This window comes from Monodon monoceros, unplaced genomic scaffold (genome assembly GCF_005190385.1).
Source record: "Monodon monoceros isolate NGI ecotype Baffin Bay Population unplaced genomic scaffold, NGI_Narwhal_1 Super_Scaffold_11, whole genome shotgun sequence".
Classification (NCBI taxonomy): Eukaryota; Metazoa; Chordata; class Mammalia; order Artiodactyla; family Monodontidae; genus Monodon; species Monodon monoceros.
Genome location: NW_021703767.1, coordinates 985,521 through 1,003,641, shown reverse-complemented (window position 1 = coordinate 1,003,641; position 18,121 = coordinate 985,521). Strand labels below are relative to the sequence as shown.

General features: G+C 65.6%; 1 protein-coding gene across 9 annotated transcripts in view; it reads left to right on the top strand.

Annotated features, from left to right (window-relative positions):
* COL18A1 (collagen type XVIII alpha 1 chain) overlaps nt 1–18,121 on the top strand; it is a 94,519-nt gene extending 76,398 nt beyond the window's left edge. For 4 of the 9 annotated variants that reach the window (XM_029214864.1, XM_029214859.1, XM_029214863.1 and 1 more), the window contains 26 exons: nt 314–376; nt 1,628–1,654; nt 2,461–2,496; nt 2,943–3,014; nt 3,322–3,357; nt 3,621–3,710; nt 4,189–4,218; nt 4,300–4,326; nt 4,510–4,572; nt 4,810–4,884; nt 5,729–5,755; nt 5,950–6,003; nt 6,257–6,331; nt 7,615–7,683; nt 8,218–8,260; nt 8,743–8,805; nt 12,171–12,214; nt 12,460–12,582; nt 13,156–13,309; nt 13,393–13,466; nt 13,854–13,985; nt 14,399–14,431; nt 15,518–15,763; nt 16,005–16,202; nt 16,691–16,806; nt 17,707–18,121. In XM_029214864.1, the coding sequence (XP_029070697.1) occupies nt 314–376; nt 1,628–1,654; nt 2,461–2,496; nt 2,943–3,014; nt 3,322–3,357; nt 3,621–3,710; nt 4,189–4,218; nt 4,300–4,326; nt 4,510–4,572; nt 4,810–4,884; nt 5,729–5,755; nt 5,950–6,003; nt 6,257–6,331; nt 7,615–7,683; nt 8,218–8,260; nt 8,743–8,805; nt 12,171–12,214; nt 12,460–12,582; nt 13,156–13,309; nt 13,393–13,466; nt 13,854–13,985; nt 14,399–14,431; nt 15,518–15,763; nt 16,005–16,202; nt 16,691–16,806; nt 17,707–17,920 (2,184 nt within the window). In that variant the 3' untranslated portion in view covers nt 17,921–18,121. The remainder of the gene's footprint in view (nt 1–313; nt 377–1,627; nt 1,655–2,460; nt 2,497–2,942; nt 3,015–3,321; nt 3,358–3,620; nt 3,711–4,188; nt 4,219–4,299; nt 4,327–4,509; nt 4,573–4,809; nt 4,885–5,728; nt 5,756–5,949; nt 6,004–6,256; nt 6,332–7,614; nt 7,684–8,217; nt 8,261–8,742; nt 8,806–12,170; nt 12,215–12,459; nt 12,583–13,155; nt 13,310–13,392; nt 13,467–13,853; nt 13,986–14,398; nt 14,432–15,517; nt 15,764–16,004; nt 16,203–16,690; nt 16,807–17,706) is intronic. The other 5 variants (XM_029214867.1, XM_029214866.1, XM_029214860.1 and 2 more) reach the window with 3 other exon arrangements.

Sequence of the window (18,121 nt, the reverse complement as noted above, 5' to 3'; positions counted from 1 at the left end):
AAGCCCAGCTCTGCGGCCCCAGGTGCCCTCGCTAACCGGCACTGCCAGGCAGCAGCCAGACTGGTGCCACCCCTGCCTGGGCTCCTCCCGGCTGGTGACAGAGTCCCCACATGTGAGCGCTGAATGGGGGGCGCTGGCAGCCCCGCGTGTCTGCCCTGCCGTCCCCATGACCCGCCCAGCAGGGGCCCTGCAACCGGCAACCCCACCCTCAGAATCCACCCGCTTGGGCGTTTGGATCCCTGCCCAGCCTGGGGCAGGTCTCTTCCTATGAGAAGACACGCAGACCCTGGCGTCCCTGTGTGTTCTCCTCCAGGACGACATGGAAGGCTCCGGGGGCCCCTTCTGGTCAACAGCCCGAGGTGCCAATGGGCCGCAGGTACTGCCCCAGAGCTGGGCTTGGTCAGCTTGGGGGCGGGGCCGCCTGGGGGGTCCGGGGGAGCGTCCCTGGGACTGGCCTCCAGTGGGCCCAGGAGCAGCCCTGCAGAGCCAGCGAGCCACCTGCCTCCAGGACACTGTCCACCTTGGGGCCACTGGTCTCCAGTGTGGGGAATGCCACGGGTGGTCGAGTTGAATGACCACGGGGCAGGATGGGCCCCAAAGACAGGTCTTCCTGGGAAATACTAGTCCAGTTCTCTTTATGGCCCTAACTTTGGGGAAGTTGCACAGTTTTGCCCTGAGCAGAACTTTAGTTAAAGAAAAATGGGGACACTTTTCCTGTGAAAAATGGATGGGTTCCTATGAAATCCCACCTTGTTGTGCCATCGACATGTGCACTGGTCAGGATTAGGTCCAGCTGGCGCTCCTGGTGTCCAGAGGTAACCGAGCTTAGACCGGACGGACGCACGAGGGGCCATCCCGGGGGCAGGATGCCTGGGACGGGCAGAGAGAGGGCTCCCTCCCCCAGGAGCCCGTGGGGCCGACACAGACCCCACTGGGGGTCCTTAGGGGACCTCGAACCAGTGTGTCCACCTTGGCCCCTGGAGTCTCAGCCCAGCGAGAGGGTGGTGGGACGGGCCTCCTGTTCTGAGCACCACCGCTGAGGATTTCCACTTGGGCGGGAGGTAACTCTGGTGAAATAGAGCGGTTTTGCCCCTTTACATTTAGCGCCTTTCCCTTTATGCGTTATCGGCTTAGTGTGGGGCAGTAGCAGTCGGCTGCCTCGGCATCAGGTGAGACCTGAGCCAAGGTGACCGGGCGAGGTCGCAGGGCAGGGTCGCCTCCTCTCGGTCAGGACACAGCTCCAGTGCCGCTTGACCCCTGGAGGGGTCTGTGGGCTGTTTCGTGGCCTCAGGGTGATGGAGACCCTCGGGTGGGGTTAAACCAGCCAGTGACCTGGGGAGGCCAAAAGGCAGCATCCCATCCGTTCAAATGCATTTGTTTCTAGTTAATAAAACGCAAGTTTCTTTGTGTTGGGGTGACTTCTCATGCCCTCCCCGCTGCCGGCTTGTGTGCCATCTGTGGGACGCCACGTGGTGCTGAGGACAGGCCACCTCTGGTGGGGTTTCGGGGTGTGCGGGCCTTTTCTTCCGTTTTTTATAAGAGGGGCTCGTTTTCTTGCGGGGAAAGGCTGTCCCCCGAGGGGCGGGAACAGCACCGACCCGGCCCTTTTCCTTCTCTGACCCCACAGGGACCGCCTGGCCCGCCTGGAGTCCAGGTCAGTGAGAGATGTGTTAGCCTGGGGCGCCTGCCGCTCACCCCCTCCCCGCCAGGAGCTACTGCTCAGTGGCCCCAGGTTCTTGTGGGAAATTTGCAAAACACAGAAAAGCCTAACGGGGAGACGGTCCCCAGAGCTCGGTTCAGGGCGTGGTGCCGTCCCATCTTTCTAACCCCGTGAGTCGAGATCTCTGGCTCCACACGTGCCAGGTGTGTGCGGACTTGGGGAGAGCGAGGGGCTCAGGGAAGGAGCCCCCAGCCCGGGGTGCAGTGGCTGGCGCCTGGCAGAACCTGGGTGCTTCTCTCGCTGCCACTGGCCCCGCCTCCCTGCTTGGCCCTGCCCCCTCCCCGCCCCTGGGGGACAGCAGCTCCCACCCTTCCCGGTGGTGGTGGGGGGTGGCGAGGGCCAGAGCAGCCCCACCCTGCTCCTCCGGCCCCGCTGTGGTCCGGGAGTGCAGGGTTCCCCCGCGGGCCAGCTGTGCCACCCAGCCTCTTAGAGCGTTCTGCTTTGATTTGCAAACCTTTGAGACAGTTGGAAAGATGGCTTCTTTAGAAGGACGTACTTCTTAGCTTTCTTGAACCGTTCAAGGTGAAGTCACCTGCGTGCTCCTGCTTCTGCGGGAAGTGGTGGCCTGGCTTCCAGGACAGTGCAGGCCACGTGCGCTCAGCACATGGGTGGGCGCAGGGCCCGGGGCCCTCAGCTCTGAGCTGCGGCGTGGGGACCACCTGGTGACCTGAGGACGGGTGGGCGCTGCCTGGGGGCTTGGCCAGCGCTCGCGGCCCCACAGAATGCTTTGTCCACTTTAGGGGGATCCTGGAGTCATGGGGCCACCAGGGACCAAGGTAAGAACAGTACCTCGGGTTCAGGAAATCCACAGTCGTTAGCAGCCCTGGTCTGGGGTGCAGGGCGGGGTCCCCAGGCTGAGACCAGGAGCCTGGCTCGTCCCCATTGCCTGGGGCCTCAGGAAACAGGGGTGAGTCCGTGCCAGGCCCAGCGTCCTTCTCCCACTGTCCCCCTGTCCCCCACGGGCCCCCCCGCGTTTGCCCACAGGACAGCTTTCCTTCCCTCCTGGCTCCGTAGCAGAGTCCTCTGACCCCTGCCCCTTCCTCTGCCCCACGGCGCTCCCCAGGAGGCCGAGCAGGTTGAATCTCCCTCAACCTGGTCAACAGACCAGGTTGAATCGGGTGTGAGCTGGTGGCCAGCGGAAAGCCCTGCCTGGCCAGCTCCGGGTCACCGTGGCCCCCGGGTGCCGCGGCTGACGCACGTGCTCTCCTTATGTCCACTGCAGGGAGAGGCCGGAGCAGACGGAGCTCCTGGGTTCCCCGGCCTTCCTGGCAGGGATGGTGCAGCCGGACTCCAGGTGAGTGGCCACCCAGGGCTGCTGCGCTGACAGCCCCAAAGTAGCCACGCCTGGGTGAGAGCTGGCGCCCAGTGTGTATCTCAGGGTCCCCACAGGGCCTGGAGACCCCAGCTCCGTGGGACGTGAGCCAGCGGTCCAGAGTGCCTAGGGGGTTTCCTGCGTGGCTGACCCCCCACCCTCCAGGCCCCATTTGGTCAATGTAGGGAAACCACATCTTCACTCAGGGCCAGTCCCGGGGGCCTGGGGTCTCCAGGAAGCGGGGCTCGTGTGCTGTTTATGATGAACGATTTCCCTCCTGTCTCCACAGGGACCGAAAGGAGAAAAAGGGCCCCAGGGAGAGAAGGTGAGTTTGCAGGGGTTGGCGGGTGTCCGTGGACGGGTGGCAGGTGCACGGCAGGGCCGGGGGTGCTGCTCTCTGCCCCGTGCCCGCCCACGTGGTGCAGAGACTTGGGCGGGATCCGGGCTCAGAGCCTGCCCTGCCTGGGGTGGGGGCTTGTGGGCCACTGTGCTCAGCCCTCAGGCGTCTCCTCACACCCCGTGGGCACCGGAAGCTCCTCCAAGTCCGGGCTGGGCTGCTGTTCAACCCTAGGGGAAACTCTCTTCCAGGGCGACCCAGGGAAGGATGGAGTGGGGCAGCCAGGCCTCCCGGGACCCCCCGGACCCCCAGGGCCTGTCGTCTACGTGTCGGAGCAGGACGTAAGAACCCTGCATGGGTGGACACGTGCTCTGCCCCAGGTCCCCAGCCCTCCGCCTGTAGGGCGACCTCCAGAGACACGGGGGTCCCAGTCTGTTGGTTCCATGGGGCTTCTTGGCATCGAAGCTGTGGCCCTTCCAGAGCTGCCCTTTGGTCGTGCTGTTTGCTCGCATGTCACCCGCTCTAGCTGTGACAGGCCTCCTCCGGCCCCCATGCGCAGCACCCAGGGGAGTGGGGGGCACTGCCGCCTGGTCCCAGGGTCCCGGGCCGGTTCTGTAGTGCGGGAGCGGACTCCCGGGGGTGCTTCAGTTCTCGTCTCAGGGACCTTGAGGCCAAAGCGAGGACGATGTCTTTCACGTTGACTGCCTGGTGTTCTTTGTGGGTCTTGTGTGGGTAATGTCACGGGAGTTGAGTGTTCATGGTAAACGTGGTCCTTTTCCTTCCTTCTCCGGTACCCTGGTTCTGCTGACTCGTGCACAGAGAGCGCTGGCGAGCGTGCCGGGCCCCGAGGTACGTGCGGCCCCGGGACGGGCTGGGCGCCGTGCACCTCCCCGCGGCAGGTCCTGACCGTCGCTGTCTCTCTCTCCACAGAGCTGGGTGGGGCTCGCAGGCCTCCCCGTGAGTACCTCTCCAGCGGGCGCGGGGCCTCGGCTTCGCAGGCAGGAGGCCGGGTGGGCCCCCGTGAGGCCGAGGAACCGGAGCTGGAGCCCCCATCCGGTCAGGGGTGTCGGGCGGGCGTCTAGGGCGGGGTGGGGGCCCTGAGGCAGGGGCCTTCTGGGCAGCGCTCTGTGTCTCCTGCAGGGACCAGCCGGGCCGAAGGGAGACTTGGGCTCCAGAGGCCAGCAGGGCCTCCCGGGACCCAAGGTGAGGGGCCGGGCCGTCCAGGGTCACCGGGTGACCGCTCGGGGGGAGGGGGGCCGTGCCCGGGAACTTGGGGCGGACGCCCCTCTGGTCTTTTCCCTGGACCTGCCAGAGGCCCCGCTCACGGCTCTGCGTCCTGGTCTGTCGGGTCGGTGCTGAGGGCGGCTCACTGCAGGGCTGGGGGGGGCGCGAGGCCTGCTCTTGCGGAACCGGCCTTCTTTAGCCGCCCCCCTGTTCCAGGGCGAGAAGGGTGAGCCGGGCATGGTCTTCAGCCCTGACGGTAGAGCGCTGACCTCCGCCCAGAAAGGAGCCAAGGTGAGGGGGCGTCTGGGCCCAGCTGGCACCCTCTGTCCTGCCTGGCCGGGGCAGTGGGGCTTGGGGGCCATGGAGACGGCACAGAGGGGTTTGTCCTCCTGAGAGGGGCAGCTCCTGCCCCTGCGTGGGAGCCTCTGCTGATCGGGCTCTGGAAGCTTCCGCAGCCTGGGCCCCTCGCCCGTCCGTCTGTTCCTCTCCCACCACGCTGGTGGGAGGGTCCTCGGGGCCCCTCGTTCTCCTCTGCCCGGCAGTGGAGCCCACACTGCAGAGGAGCCGGGGGCTCTTGGGGGCCCCGGCCTGGGCCTCGCCTGTGGGAGCTGCACCCCTGTGGTGCCTGACTGGCCCTCTGGGGGCACTGCCGCTGGGGGCAGGGATCCTGGCCTTCCTTCCTCAGGAGGGGGCCAAGCACGGCTGGGCTCGGGAATGGGCTCCACGGGGACCCCCAGCCCTGGGGAGAGCTGGGTCTGGATCAGGAGGCTGTTGGGGACAGGCCTGCAGGGGGTCCCCGAAGGCCCCCAGGATTGTCGGCGGATGGGCCGAGGGACCGCAGGGCAGAGAGAACTCTGCCGGCCCCGCCGTGTGTCACAGCTGAGGTCGGGGCCCACAGACCCCTCCAGCCCGGGCGCTGTGGGGCCGACCCCCTGGGTCTCGGGTCCCCCAGGCTGGGCCCCGGGACACAAAACCCCGTCCAGAGCTCTCTCCCTGTTGCTGCTTCCTTTTCTTCCTGGGTGTTGTCAGTGCCTCGGGCGCCGCCAGGGGCATCCAGATGGGCACGGGGACCCCTCGGGGGCTGGGGGGGTGCGACCTACGGCCACCTCACGGTACCTTCTGGTTTTCTGTTCAGGGTGAGCCTGGCTTCCGAGGACCCCCGGTGAGTAGGCCCAGGCTTCCCCGCAGTGCACGTGCGTGTGTGTGCAGAGCACCATCTCCTACTTGGCTGCTGGGCAGGCGTGGCAGCCGAGCTTCTGTCCCAGCTGCGCCTCTAAATGCGGGGCAGGTGTCGGGAGGGAGACCGCGGGGCAGTGGGCCGGTAACGGCTCACCTAAAACCTGGCTCCCCCAACAGGGTCCCTACGGGCGGCCCGGGCACAAGGGAGAGATTGGCTTCCCTGGACGGCCGGTGAGTCCCCGGGTCTCGTGCCGGGTGTGGACAGCAGCCCAGGCGCCCGTGGACGATGGGTCCGGAGGGGAGTGGGCTGCAGTCTCTCCGCTGTCCTCCTCCTGGGGACCCCCCCGCCAGAGCGTGGCTCTCTCCAGCCCCGCTCGCGGGCAGCCTGGGCCGCAGAGGGACGGGCCCCCCGAGAAGGCCCTGGGTGGGGACAGGAGCAGCTGGGCCAGCCCTCACAGCTGCCACCCACCGTGCTCTGCCCCAGGGGCGCCCCGGTATGAACGGACTGAAAGGGGAGAAGGGGGAGCCGGGAGATGCCAGCGTGGGATTCAGCGCGAGGGTGAGTGTCCTGCGGGGCAGGCGGGGGTAGGAGGCCTGGCCGCAGTGGCTTGGGTCCCAGAGCTCACCTGTGGGAGGCTTCTGAGCAGCCTCGTGGCCCTCGGACATGCAGACCCCCGTGCACACAAACACACGTGTGCACACACACACGCACACACACGTGCCAAGGCCACCGGACAGTGCCCTGGCGTGGTTTTCTCAGAAGGGCCTGTAGGCCGCGTGGGCTCTGGGGTGGGCGCCTCTGGCCTGTGGGGCTCTCGCTCTGACCACCTTCACACTGTAGTTACTGCCGCCTCGGGAGCCGAGGGTTCAGTAAAGTCCCCGGGTGAGGCCCTGTCATCACCTCTACCTGAAACGGTGCCATCGAGATGCAGGACTCGCCTCTGACCCCGTTGGGCACCCAGTGGGCTCGCTGGCTGCACCCGGTGCCTTTTCTCCTGGACCCCCTCCCACGCGGCCTGGCCAAGCGACGCCAGGCCCTGAGGGCAGTGGCTCAGGCCGCGGGTCTTCCGGGTTTTCCGTCACCACGTGTCTTCGTTCGGGCTCCCTCCTCCTTGCAGTGGTTTCATGAAATCTCAGAACACGAGGCGGCGTCTTGCAGAGTTCTGAGATGGAGGTGGACCGGGCTACTTCCGTCGAGCAGGACGGGGGGCTCTCGAATTCCCCCCGCGGTTCTGAGTTGTAGAGGCGGAGCGCCAGCCGCTGTGCGCGCGCCCTGGTCAGGCGTCCAGCGCATCCGGCTTCTTCGTGGGCCTGAGCTTGCGCCTCTGTTCCGCTGCCAGCCCTCTCTCCTCGGCCGCAGAGTAGGGGCGCAGGTGCCCAGGGGCCCGAGAGCAGGTGCCCGTGAGGTCCCGGGACCCTGTCCCCTGGCACCTTCATCACTCAGGCCAGCCCTCTGGCGAGTGAGCCGTTGCTTTCAGACAAGGCTCTTCTGACACTACCTGAATCGGCCGCTTGTCCTTTTTCTGCGAGCGGGTGAATGAACGGAACCGACCTTCACCCAGCTGACAGCAACCACACGAGCCGTGTCCGAGGTCGTGTCCAGCCCAGACGGCCGCCCGCACGTCTCCGTGGGAGGATTAGAGCAGGACTCTGCTCTGGAAACGGGAAGGGGACAGCTCTGTCCTCGGAACCCACGACCACAGAGTAAACTGGACGCCTTCTCCATTTGATGTTTTCTGACTTCACCGTGGTTCTCAGAGACGCTCCTGCCCACATCTGCTGTCCTGGCCAGTGTCGACGTCCAGTGTGGACTGACCAGGCTTTCTCTCCCCCCCCACGCAGGGTCCGCCCGGCCCACCTGGGCCCCCAGGGCCCCCAGGCCCTCCCGGGACTCCTGTCTATGACAGCAACGTAAGTCACCACGACACCTGCTCTTCCCACTGCGTCCTCACGCTCTTCCCTGCACTGGCTTCCTTTCCCCTCCGCTGACCCGGGAGGGCTGAACCCCAGGCAGGGCAGCCGGAGCCACGGCCTCTGAGCCCCAGGCGGGGGGGCTTCTGGGAGGGGCGCGGTGGTGGGACCCAGGCCCACCTGCCTCGTAGGCCGCACCTGGTGGGCCGTTGGTTGGAAGACAAGCCCCCAGGGGAAGTGAGGTCGAGGGAGGGCTCTCTGGATCTGGGCTTCTGAGCACGAGCCCTGGGGTCCTGGGGGGTGAACACCCCCTACCTCACAAGGCTCAGTGACGTGAAGTGACCACGTGGGGCAGTCATGTCGTGACCGGGGCTCCTGACTCCAAATCCTGTGTCCTCTCCCTCCCCCTCCCTGCTTCTCTGTCTTGGGGGGCAGGGGTGCTTGGGGGTGTGGCCTTGCAGACCCTTGGGTGGGTGGCGGCCTCAGTTTCCAGAGCGTCTCCCTCAACGGCCATCTTTGGCCTGTTCTTTGCAGGCGTTTGTGGAGTCTGGCCGCCCTGGACCCCCGGGACTGCCAGGTGAGGGTCCTGGGGCCTCGGGGAGGGCAGGTCACCCTTCCAGCCACAGCTCGGAGCAGGGTGTGGGCGGCCCTCACGGGGGTGCTGGATGATCCAGGCCCCCCAGTCCCGGTTGATCACGGCCCCCTTTGCTGGGCTCCTGGGTCCTCCCAGCACAGCCTTCCAGGTGGGCCGGCCGTGGATGGGAGTGAACACCGAGCGGCCACCCACCGGCCTTCCAAGCCTGCTGTTTGTTCGAGCCCCTCCCTGCAGGAGTGGTGTGGCCTCTGGGAGCAGCCCCTGGGGTGCGACCACCGGGCACTTCCGCGGGCCACGAGCTCCTGCTCTGACTGTCCCTGGGTTCACGCGCTGCCCCCTCCCTGGTCCAGGCCTTCAGTGCACACAGTGCCCGCCAGGGTCGGGCCATGCGTGGGCAGGAGGGCCTGTCCCAGGCGCCTCTGTCACATCGTTAGTAACAGGCACTGGGGTCTCTGTTCCTCCAGGGCACCAGGGGCCTTCTGGACCGAAGGGTGACAAAGGAGAAGTGGGCCCACCCGGGCCACCAGGTGAGAGCGCTCTGGGGGCCTTGGGCTGTGTGTGGTCACCCGCCCACCCGGCTCCCGGAGGAAGGAGGCCCTCGGGGCTCAGGGGGCTCTGACGGGACGCCTGGTTGGCCCCGCGGTCTCGGGGCAGGGCTGGGGGCTGAAAGGACAGGGGCCTGAGGTGGTGGCCAGGCAGGATGTCCCAGCCCCCCACTCGCTGAGGAGCAGGGCTGGGCCCCAGTGTGCACCTCCCAGGGGAGACCCGGCACCCCCAGCGCATCGCGGGGGCCTCATCCAGGGGATGAACTCCCAGCACCTCGGTTGTGCCCTGGGGCGGCGAGGATCCGCCTCTGGACCCTAGCTGATGAAACAGGAGAACAAATGTGATGCCGCGCGCAGGCCAGGCAGAAGCCAGGAGAGACGGCCCCCGGGCGCTGCCCGAGTCTGCGTAAGCTCGCGGTTCCCCTACGAGCTGCCGGAAGCAGAAGCAAACCCTCCCCTTGAGGAAGGTGAGCTCGTTGAGGGCCTGGGATTCCCAAGCGGGCAAGCGACCAGCCAGCACTGACAGGAGTCTCCAGGCTTGGCCTTAGCCGCCACGATGATGCCCAGACGTAGAGAAGAGGCGATGGCGGCACAGAGCTGGAGCCCATGGGCCAGAGTCGGGTTTAATTCTGGGACTGAAAACCCGCAGCCTCTGGACGTGAGGATTCCGTGCGACTTCGGGCAGACGGGACACAGCCGAGGAGGGGATGGGTCAGCCCGGAGTCTGCAGGACACACTGAGGGAGGTCAGACGCATGCGGGTGAGGACACGCGGTGGGGCTGGGGCAGAAGAGCATTTGAAGGCGTCACGGCCGAGCTTCCAAACCGGGAAAGGTTCAAGGAGCCCTTCACGCGAAGGGTCAACACGAGCCATGAGCTGATTCCTCACGGGGTTGAGAGGAGCCAGAGACCACACAGGGTCCCAAAGGTCGGAAGAAAGTAACCGCTCACCTAGAATTTTGCATCCGGTAAAGACATCCGTCTTGCACAGGAAGAGCAAGTGGCAGCAAGGCCTCTCAGGACACGAGCCTCGGTGGGGGCCGCGAGGGCCGCTGGGGAGAAGGAGGTGGTGCTGATGACACGGGGACGGAGGCAGAGCAGGAGGGCCAGTGAGACCCGCGTCCCCGCTCGGCCCCGCCGCAGAGGGGTCGCATCCCCGAGACCCCAGCCTGGCCCCGAGGATGTTACATCAGACCCAAGTGAAGGACGCACCTGTCACCTCAGGGTCCAGCCAAGAACAGGAGGGAACGTGCCCCTGATAACCGAGCAGGAAGGGAGAACAGCGTAGGAAAAACCCGACCCGAAGACGGCAGGAAAGGAGAAGAGGAACTCGGGACACGTGGAGGAACAGGAAACAGGGAGTGAAGTTGATTAAACTCAGAGCCGTTGGCACGTATGTTCAGTGGGTGGGTCCACTCTACTGTCTAAAGACGGAGCTGAGCTGCTTACAAGAGACACCCCCAAGTGTAAGGACGTGAGAGCTGAGGGGGAAGGGGGTGGGAGTCTGGTGAGAAGGGAGCCGTGTGTGTGTGCTCGTGAGAAATCAGACAAGTGTATTTTAGAGCAGGAAGTACTGCCAAATTTTTTTAAACTCCATAATGATAATGGGGTAAACCTGGCAGGAAAGTACAGCGATTCTAAATTTCTATGCCGGTAACAACATAGCTTCAAGATGTGAAAAGCAAAAAAAAAAACCGGGTCAGTTGGGAGGCGGAAGGTCAGAACAGCAGGTGACAACCTGGCCCCCAATCCCAGCACCAACATGGGAGGCCACAGGCCCACGCCGGGCACACAGCAAGTCCCTCAGGCCTGTCTCCCCTCGAGGGAGCATCAAAGACACAACCGGGCAGGGCACCTGCGGGGAGGAGAGGCCATGGTGAGAACTGGAAACCCTGGAGCTGAAGGACAAGGATGTGTCTGAGGGGCAAGGGTGCAGCCAGGGCCGGGGTTGGGATTCTCGGCCCTCACTCCGTGGCCCGCGGTGGCGGTGGGGTCACCCCGCTCTGAGGAGGGACCCAGGACAGGAGATCCGGGCCGTGAACATGAGCCTTGTGGCCCTGGGCGGGCGTGGGTTTCCCGGAGCAGCCGTGGCGGAGCCCAGATCTGGGGCTCCCCCAGCCCCCCAGGCCCACGGTTCACTTAGCAGGCATCACTTCACCCTGGGGGTCTGACCCCCACCTTTATCAGGTTTCCAGGGGAAAGGCCACAGGAGAAGGGTAAGCCAAGGTCGCTTTCCCACCCAGAAGGAGCGAGGGTCTTGTCAGCTCCTTGTCTACAAGGTCACAGCCTTAAGTAGCCTGCGCTTCAAGCATCCAGCCCAGGAAGTTAGAAAACAAATAGATTTAACTCCCAGAAAACAGATGGGAGATGCAGTGAATGGGAAAAAAAAAAAAATGTACGTAAGAGGAAGCATCACGAATGCTAAGAACTCAGACGTTAGTTCTTTGAAAAGACTAATAATACTCCCCTCGAGGGACTGATGAGGGAAAGAGACAGCAGGAGACATTGAAGATGGCACCCCCGTGCTCTGGAAAGAGCGGGCACCCTCTCTCCACCATCCGCAGTGGCGGGTCGGGGCCACAGGGGGTGGCCGGTTGTCGCCGGCACGGGGCCCAGCCCGGGTGCGGGGGCAGGAAGAGAAACAAGCACAGGAAGAAATAAACCCGCTGTTCTCACGAGGACACCTTTGTGAATGCCAACAACCAAAGCGATGTGCAGATAAAGCGTCAGAATTAATGAGTGAATTTACCAAAGTCACAGGGGCAGTTCACAACAATCGCTGGCCGGTCATAGACTAAATGAAACCTTTAAAAGGCTCCATTTAGAAAAAGATCAGGTTGGTTGCCAGAGGTGGGATGCAGGGTGGGTGAAGGGGGTCGAAGGTACCAACATCCAGTTCCAGGACACAGCATCTGGGGGCACGCGGCTATGGCCAACACCCCTGCCCAGTGTACTTGAAGGTGCGAAGAGAGAAAAGCCCTCGACGCGAGGGAAAAGCATGTTTTTTCCTTTGTGTGTGTGTCTCTGTGAGGTGGTGGCTGTTGACTAAACGCCCTATGGTGGTCATTTCCCAGCTAACGGTAAGTCGTCGTTTAGCGGTCCCCCTTGACCGTCTGCGGTGCTGTGTGTCAGTGATAAAAACTGAAGGGAAAAAGGCACCGTGAACAGAAACACCAAAAAATATCAAGTGACTGGGAATAAGTGTAACAAAACATGCAGGGGATCTCTCCACAGAAATACAGAAACTAGACAGAGGAGACTCAGGGAAATTCGAGGGCGGGGGGACGGGTGGACCAGGCAGGAAGACAGCACCTCACTGGACCCCCCCAAACTCTACCCCCCCCGTAGGGCAGTTCCCGTTGGACCTCCTCCACTTGGGCGCTGAGATGAAGGTGGGTGACCCCTGGTCCTCATGCTGCCCCCCACACGGGGCCCCAGAGGGCACCACCCGGGACGCGCACCCCTGGCTCGGTTTTTTGGGAATTCAGTTGACGCAGTGGGAGGCCGAGCCCCGTCCTGTCGGGCTGGCCAGGCCTGGGCCGCAGAAGCTTCACCGTGGGCCTCTGGGGGTCGGCGCCCGCCCCTCCCTGCGCGCCACCGGGAACGGGGCTGTCCCGACAAGCTTTTCCATCCACAGGGGGAGAAGGGCGACCAAGGGGCCGCCGGGCAGAAAGGAGAAAGGGGCGAGCCCGGGGGCGGCGGGTTCTTCGGCTCTAGCGTGCCTGGCCCCCCCGGCCCGCCAGGCTACCCGGGGATTCCGGTGAGTCTGACCCCAGCCGTCTGTGGGTGCCACACACGGGCCCAGGCCCGTCCTGTACCAGAGCTTGCGTCCCTGGGGCCTAGGGCAGGTCCACCCTGCGGCCTGGGCCCCGAGCATCCCCCTCCCGATTCCTTGCCCGATTGCGGGGCACCCACGAGGGAAGCCTGGTGGGTGCGTAGCGGCTGCTCTCCCGGATTGGGCATCTGATCCTCCTTTCTCCTGCTGGCGCTGTTCTCCAGCAAATCCCCTCAGGGAGACCTTCTGTCCTGAAAGCGTCTGGGGGACCGTGGGCCCCAGCTTCCATCTAGGAGTGGAGGAGGGCTGGGGGCCCTCGGGGCTGCACCTCTGTGGGTGGCTGTCCTCGTCTACGTCCCAGGGCCCCGTCCCAGTGCGGGACACACGGGGTGGGAAGGCTGGGTTTCCCAGGCCCCGCGTGGGCGGTGGGGGGACGGGGGCCTGGGGGCCATGCTCCCTGCAGGGGCTCGTGGCCGATGCAGCCAGGACCTTCAAGCTTGCTTGTCCCCAGCCTGGGGACATAGGTGACAGCGCCCTGTGTTTTGTCTTCCACGCTAGGGGCCCAAGGGAGAGAGCATCCAGGGCCAGCCTGGCCCTCCTGGACCTCAGGGACCCCCTGGCATCGGCTATGAGGGACGCCAGGGGCCTCCTGGGCCCCCTGGACCTCCAGGGCCCCCGGGACCCCCATCCTTTCCTGGCCCTTACAGGCAGAGTAAGTCGGGTGGAGAGTGGGCCCTGGGCTCCAGCCTCATCCAGGAAGGGCCACTGTTCCCACCTCTGGCTTCTCTCTTGTAGCTATCAGTGTTCCTGGCCCCCCAGGCCCACCTGGGCCCCCAGGACCGCCCGGATCCATGGGCACCTCCTCAGGGGTAAGCGCCACCCTGTTCCTGACCTGTCGGACCCTCACTGCCCTGCTGCCCTTCCCTTTGGAGGCATGTGGGTGGGTACCCCAGCGCCAAGAGCCCTGAGACGAGGTTTCCAAAGCAGAAGTGGGGGACCCAGGCGTGGCTGGGGTCTGAGATGGGCAGGGGAGGAGGACGAAGGAGGGGCGTTGAGAAGGTCCCTGAGGGCGGGTCTGCTGTGCAGAGGCTGCAGTGGCCCAGGCACTCGGGGGCTGAGGTCTCCCCGTGGCGCTCATGGGGCCAGCCTGGCAAGGAGGCGGCCATGTAGGTCTTCAGACTGTCGCAGCCCCCAACCCTCCCCATGAGCCCAGAGGCCCCCTGTGCACAGGGGACCCCATTGGGCTGGGCTTCCAGCAGGTGAGGGTCTGGGCCACGTACCAGACCCTGCTGGACCAGGTGCCCGCAGTGCCGGAGGGCTGGCTCATCTACGTGGCCGACAGAGAGGAGCTGTACGTCCGGGTCCGGAACGGGTTCCGGAAGGTTCTGGTGAGTTCTGAACAGGGCGATCCCTGCACGCGGTGGGGGGACTTCCCACTTTGCTTTTGGGGCGAAGGGTACACAGAAGACGGGAGGCAGAGGACCTGCGTTGCAGGGGGCCCCGGCGCCTGGCGAGCGGCGGGACCAGTCGGGCGGGGCTCGTGGACATGCTGCCAGCCGTCCTCCATTCTCACCCGCTTCCCTCCACTTCTCTGTTTTATTAGAAGCTGCTCTGTGGCAGTTTTAGGTTCACACAGAAGTGACTCTGTTTCTAAACTAACAGATATGCTTATCGTGTGCCGGGCACCGGGTGGGGGGCACTGGGACGCAGCCATGCCGGCCTTCCCTGGTGTGGGGGGCGGCCAGGGCGAGTGGCGCTGGCTGGGTCAGAGGTCCTGGGGTGACCCCCTGTTTTCTTCCAGCTGGAGGCCCGCACGCCCCTTCCCCGCGGGACGGTAAGGAGCGTCCCTTCTTCCCACGACCATCTCGGGGGAACCGGTGGACAGGGGTGCAGCCGGGGAAGGGGGTGCAGACCGTGCTCATCACCCTCCCCAGGCGACGGGCTCCTCTGAGTCCTTGTCTGTCTGCCCTTGTCCAGAGGGCTGGGCACGGGGACAGACCCTTCAGGCTGTGGGGGGAGAAGGAAGGAGGGGGGCAGGCGGGAGGGTGCCCAGGATATTCCAGTCTCCCTAAGTAGGGGTCACATCCCCCAGGCGGTGGCTCCTCTGAGTAGAAGTCATGGCCTCTTAGACGGCTCAAGAGTGGGGGCTTCGTGCTAGGTCTCGGGGGTCCGGGTTCAGTGTGGGCTGGTCTGTCCCGACGCCAGGCTCGGGGAGTCCCTTCTCTCACACAGCACCTAGTCCCAGGTGCTGTTCTAGGCGCGGGGACAGCTGTACCTGAAATAGGCAAAGCCCCCGCCCCGCGGAGGTGACATCGTGTTGGGGAGGCGGGCAGTAAGGGCAGTAGGTGACTAGGCAATGACATACAATTATATAAGCATCGCAGAGAGACACATGCGCTCATTCTATAACTTATGATTGCTTTAGACGCACTACCGGGTAGTAGGTACCAGGTACCAGGTATTCAGGTAACGGGTGTCCGAAGGTGCTGGATGCTGTGGGAAAGGGACGGAATTGGGAAGCGGGTGGGGCACAGGGGCTGGCGTTTGGAGGTCGAGGTCACCGTCGGAGGTAGGAACCGGGCAGAGGCTTAAGGGGCTGCTGGTACCACGGCTGCAGCAGGGGGAGGTCAGGGAGATGCGGTCGGCCCGAGGGTGCCCAGGGCCACAGGGAGGAGCTGGCTCCTGAGGGTGATGGACCCGGGGGCTTGAGCAGAGGGCCACCCAGCCCGACTGAGGTGTCACCAGGCCGGCTGTGGCCCGACACGCTGGGCGCCCCCGGGTCCAGCTCGCCACCTCCAGTCCGGCGTCGCCGGCCCAAGAGCACAGCCGGGTGCAGATGAAGGGCGTGCAGGGCCGGGTAGCGGGACCCGCGGGTGCAGGAGGCCCGGCCCCACGGCGCTGTCTGCCTCTCCGCCTGCAGGACAACGAGGTGGCCGCTTTGCAGCCCCCCGTGGTGCAGCTGCACGAGGGCAACCCGTACCCCCGCCGGGAGCCTCCCCACCCCACAGCGCGGTCCTGGCGGGCCGACGACATCCTGGCCAGCGCCCCGCGCTTGACACACGCCCAGCCCTACCCTGGGGCCCCGCACCCCGGCGCCTACGCACACCACCGGCCGGCAACCCCCACAGCCTCACCCGCCCACACTCACCACGACTTCCAGCCGGTGGTGAGTGACCACCCCGGGCGGCGCTGGGGGTGGAGAGTCTAGAGCCCAGAGCAGCCGGGGAGGGTGCTGGGGCTGGGGCTGGGGCTGGGACCCGCCCTCCCCTCCCCCATCCCCCTCCCCCCTCCCCGCCGCTGCCCCGGGGTTCACCCTGCTTGCATCCCAGAGACCCACCGGGGTCGGCTGGGGTGGGGGGGCCGCGAAGACGTGGGCCACCAGGGCTGACACGCGGCTCCACCCGCAGCTCCACCTGGTCGCGCTCAACAGCCCACAGTCGGGAGGCCTGCGCGGCATCCGCGGCGCCGACTTCCAGTGCTTCCAGCAGGCGCGCGCCGCGGGGCTGGCGGGCACCTTCCGCGCCTTCCTGTCCTCGCGGCTGCAGGACCTCTACAGCATCGTGCGTCGCGCAGACCGCGCCACCCTGCCCGTCGTCAACCTCAGAGTGCGTGCGCGCCCCAACCTGGGCCGGGCCCGGGCGTCGGGTGGGCGCTGGGCAGGTCTCGCCCCTGAGGACCACCGGGCACCCCATGGAGGCCCCACGTGGCCCCCGACCCCTGCCCCCGCCTGCCAGGCGCGCTGGTGCATCACCAGCTTCCGGAGGTGGCCTGGTCCCTCGGGCCCTCACCACTCAGGTGTCAGTCCAGGGCTGGATGTCCCTGCACTGGTGCTCTCCACGGGGATGTATTCCATGGCTCCTTCCGCGAACGGAACCACGTGCTCTCTGGATGCGCCGAGCGCCGGTGTTCCCTGGGGCCAAAGGCGGTGGACTCGCTCTGGCCCAGGGTCCAGGGCTGGGGGCGGGTGCCCCGCGTTCCTGGGAGAGGGCGGGAGACCCCTTGGGCAGGCGTGGGCATTGCCGAGACCCCCTCGGCCGCTTGTCCCTCTGGCAGGAGATAACCAGAGACGGGATGACCCCGCTTCCCTCCGCAGGATGAGGTGCTGTCTCCCAGCTGGGAGGCCTTGTTCTCGGGCTCCGAGGGCCAGCTGAAGCCCGGTGCCCGCATCTTCTCTTTCGACGGCAGAGACGTCCTACAGCACCCCGCCTGGTAGGTCCGCTGTGTGGGCACAGCAGCTTGGGGCCTCTCTGGATGCAAGAGCCCTGAGCAAAGGGGCGACGCTCCTGGCTTTGAGCCTCCAGGCTGACCCAATCCTGGAACACGCTCGCGGCTTAAAACTCCCCAAATCCAAAAGCACAGGAGGAAGAGTAGAGCGTCGTTTGCGGTGTTACCTGAAACACCCTCACCTGGCCTGCTTCCCCGGGCAAGTGCCCCCAACTTCCTGCTGGGGAGACAGGCTCCAGCCCCCTCTGTCTGTCACATAGACATCACAGCGAATTACTTCTATAAATTCCTCAGCGTGGAACCTCTGGGGCGGAGAACACGCGTGCCTACCTGACACGCTGACAGAAGTCGCTAGCTTGCCCTCAGGTCGGCTTCACGCCCATCGTGCCCCTGCTTGCAGGTGTGAGGCCCCTGTTCCCCAACTCTCGGGGGCTCAGGGGCTCAGACGAGCCCGCGTCCCTGCCCTCACCGAGGAGCACTGCCCAGGGCCGTGCTCCGGCCCGTGTGGGAGCCTCGGGCAGGGCTGTGGGCTCCAGGCCTGCGCCTCGTTCCCAGCGAGGAGGCCGCACCGAGATGGGCTTTACGAAGCACGGGCCCTCGAAGCCAGGCCCAGCCAGGCCCCGAAGGGTCAGCCCTCGAGGTCACTGGGCGCTGCTGGCCAGGCTGTGCCCCCAAAAGCAGCAGCAGGACGGGGTGTGACCTGGGAGGCTGAGCACCCAAGACGAGCTTGGCCTGACTCCCGGCCACCCGAGTCCCTGCCCTCCCAGCGGCCCCCGCATCCCGCCAAACCTCCGCCTTTGGGAGGTGCCCTGTCCTGCCTGGGGCGGCCTCCAGCGTGGGGTGGGGGTGGCCCCCGCTGAGACTGACGGCCGCTGCCTCCTGCAGGCCCCAGAAGAGCTTGTGGCACGGCTCGGACCCCAGCGGGCGCCGGCTGACGGAGAGCTACTGCGAGACGTGGCGGACCGAGGCCAGGGCAGCCACGGGCCAGGCCTCCTCGCTGCTGGCGGGCCGGCTGCTGGAGCAGAAAGCGGCGAGCTGCTACAACGCCTTCATCGTCCTCTGCATCGAGAACAGCTTCATGACCTCCTCCTCCAAGTAGGGCCTCTGCTGGCGCCATGGACAGATGGACGCACAGACAGAGGGCCGGAGAAGAGTCAGGCGGCAGGCAGGGGAGCGGACACGCCCCTGGCCCGCGCAGGGAGCCTCTGCTGGCACCCAGGGCGGGGACCTGGCTGGGACACTTTCCTGTATGGTTCACGTTTCATGTAATCCTCCAGAAATAAAAAGAAGCCAAAGAGTG